Source organism: Penaeus monodon, chromosome 15 (genome assembly GCF_015228065.2).
Source record: "Penaeus monodon isolate SGIC_2016 chromosome 15, NSTDA_Pmon_1, whole genome shotgun sequence".
In the NCBI taxonomy this organism is placed as follows: Eukaryota; Metazoa; Arthropoda; class Malacostraca; order Decapoda; family Penaeidae; genus Penaeus; species Penaeus monodon.
In genome coordinates, this window is record NC_051400.1 from 36,923,227 (window position 1) to 36,924,553 (window position 1,327).

Below are 1,327 nucleotides of genomic sequence, written 5' to 3' on the forward strand. Positions count from 1 at the left end.
GTATAAGTTAGAATCAACATCGTCTCAGTTTTTCTTTCTCTGCCCATCTGACCCCTCTCTGTAGCGTTGTGAATCTGGTCAGTAAATGATGTGTATATCTCAGTCCATATTTCTCTTGTTTGTAGACTTTTATGTAATTTTAAAAATCTATTTGTGTTTGGTAACAACATCCTGTAAATCTCTAAGAAATGAGTCAGTGATTCCTGCTAAGTTCCCCTCCAGGATAATCAACCACTCTGCTCCTTCCTTCCCACAGAACTACCGCCGTGTGGCTGAGGTTTGGATGGATGAGTATGCGGAATTCATCTACAAGCGCCGGCCACACTACCGCAATATCGATCCGGGTGATCTTTCAGAGCAGAAGGCCATCCGTGAGAAGCTGCAGTGCCGCCCCTTCCGCTGGTTCATGGAGGAGGTTGCACCTGACCTGGTCAAAGTGTATCCTCCTGTGGAGCCTCCAGACTTTGCCAGCGGGAAGGTAGGTAGTGGACACTGGGGGTGATTGTAGGTAATGATGATAGTGATTATAGGAATAATGGTAACAGTGGTAGTATCCACAGGGAAGCTAGTGGTAATGGCAGTCTTATTTTTAACAGTGTGTGATTGAAGTTGGTGATCATAATAGTGATGACTTTTACTTCAAATAATAATTTCATGAATGAAAAAAAAAAAATAGAGTTTACAAGCAATATAGTAAAAATAAAATATCAACCTTCTCAAACAACCCCCAATCATGCAGATCCAGAGTATTGTAGACTCTAACCTTTGTGTCGACACAAGATACAAGCGGCATGGAGACCGATTTGGTCTGCAGGAATGTGGTCATGGGGGTGAGCAGTCCTTCCATTTGACCTGGCATAAGGATATACGGCCAGGCAAGCGTTCAGTGTGCTGGGATGTCTCCAGTGGTGATGCTCAGGCACCAGTTTTGCTCTACAACTGCCACGGCATGGGAGGAAACCAGATGTGGAGATACGATCCGGTGAGAAACAATTTGATTATCTATCTACTTCCATCTCTTTGTCTATATCCTTTATCCATATACCTCTATTTATAACTTACTCATTCATTAATGTTCATTTCAGAATAAAAAGTGGCTAGTTCATGGAGGAAACCCAAGATGCTTGGACAGCAACCCAGGAAACAAGGAGCTCTTTGTAGCCATGTGTGACCCAAACCGTGATACTCAGAAATGGAGCTTTGAGAAGTATGATGCACAGCGACTGGCCAAGTGGGATCAGGCAGGACCTGGTTTGTAGTTACTTGTTTTGCCCAGCCTCTCATTCTTCCAAAGCATTGTCAGAAATAGAGATTGATTTATATTATT

General features: G+C 43.1%; 1 protein-coding gene across 1 annotated transcript in view; it reads left to right on the forward strand.

Annotated features, from left to right (window-relative positions):
• LOC119582003 (putative polypeptide N-acetylgalactosaminyltransferase 10) overlaps positions 1-1,327 on the forward strand; it is a 3,978-nt gene extending 2,651 nt beyond the window's left edge. The window contains exons 4-6 of the mRNA XM_037930199.1: positions 257-478; positions 740-982; positions 1,086-1,327. Of these exons, the coding sequence (XP_037786127.1) occupies positions 257-478; positions 740-982; positions 1,086-1,259 (639 nt within the window). The 3' untranslated portion in view covers positions 1,260-1,327. The remainder of the gene's footprint in view (positions 1-256; positions 479-739; positions 983-1,085) is intronic.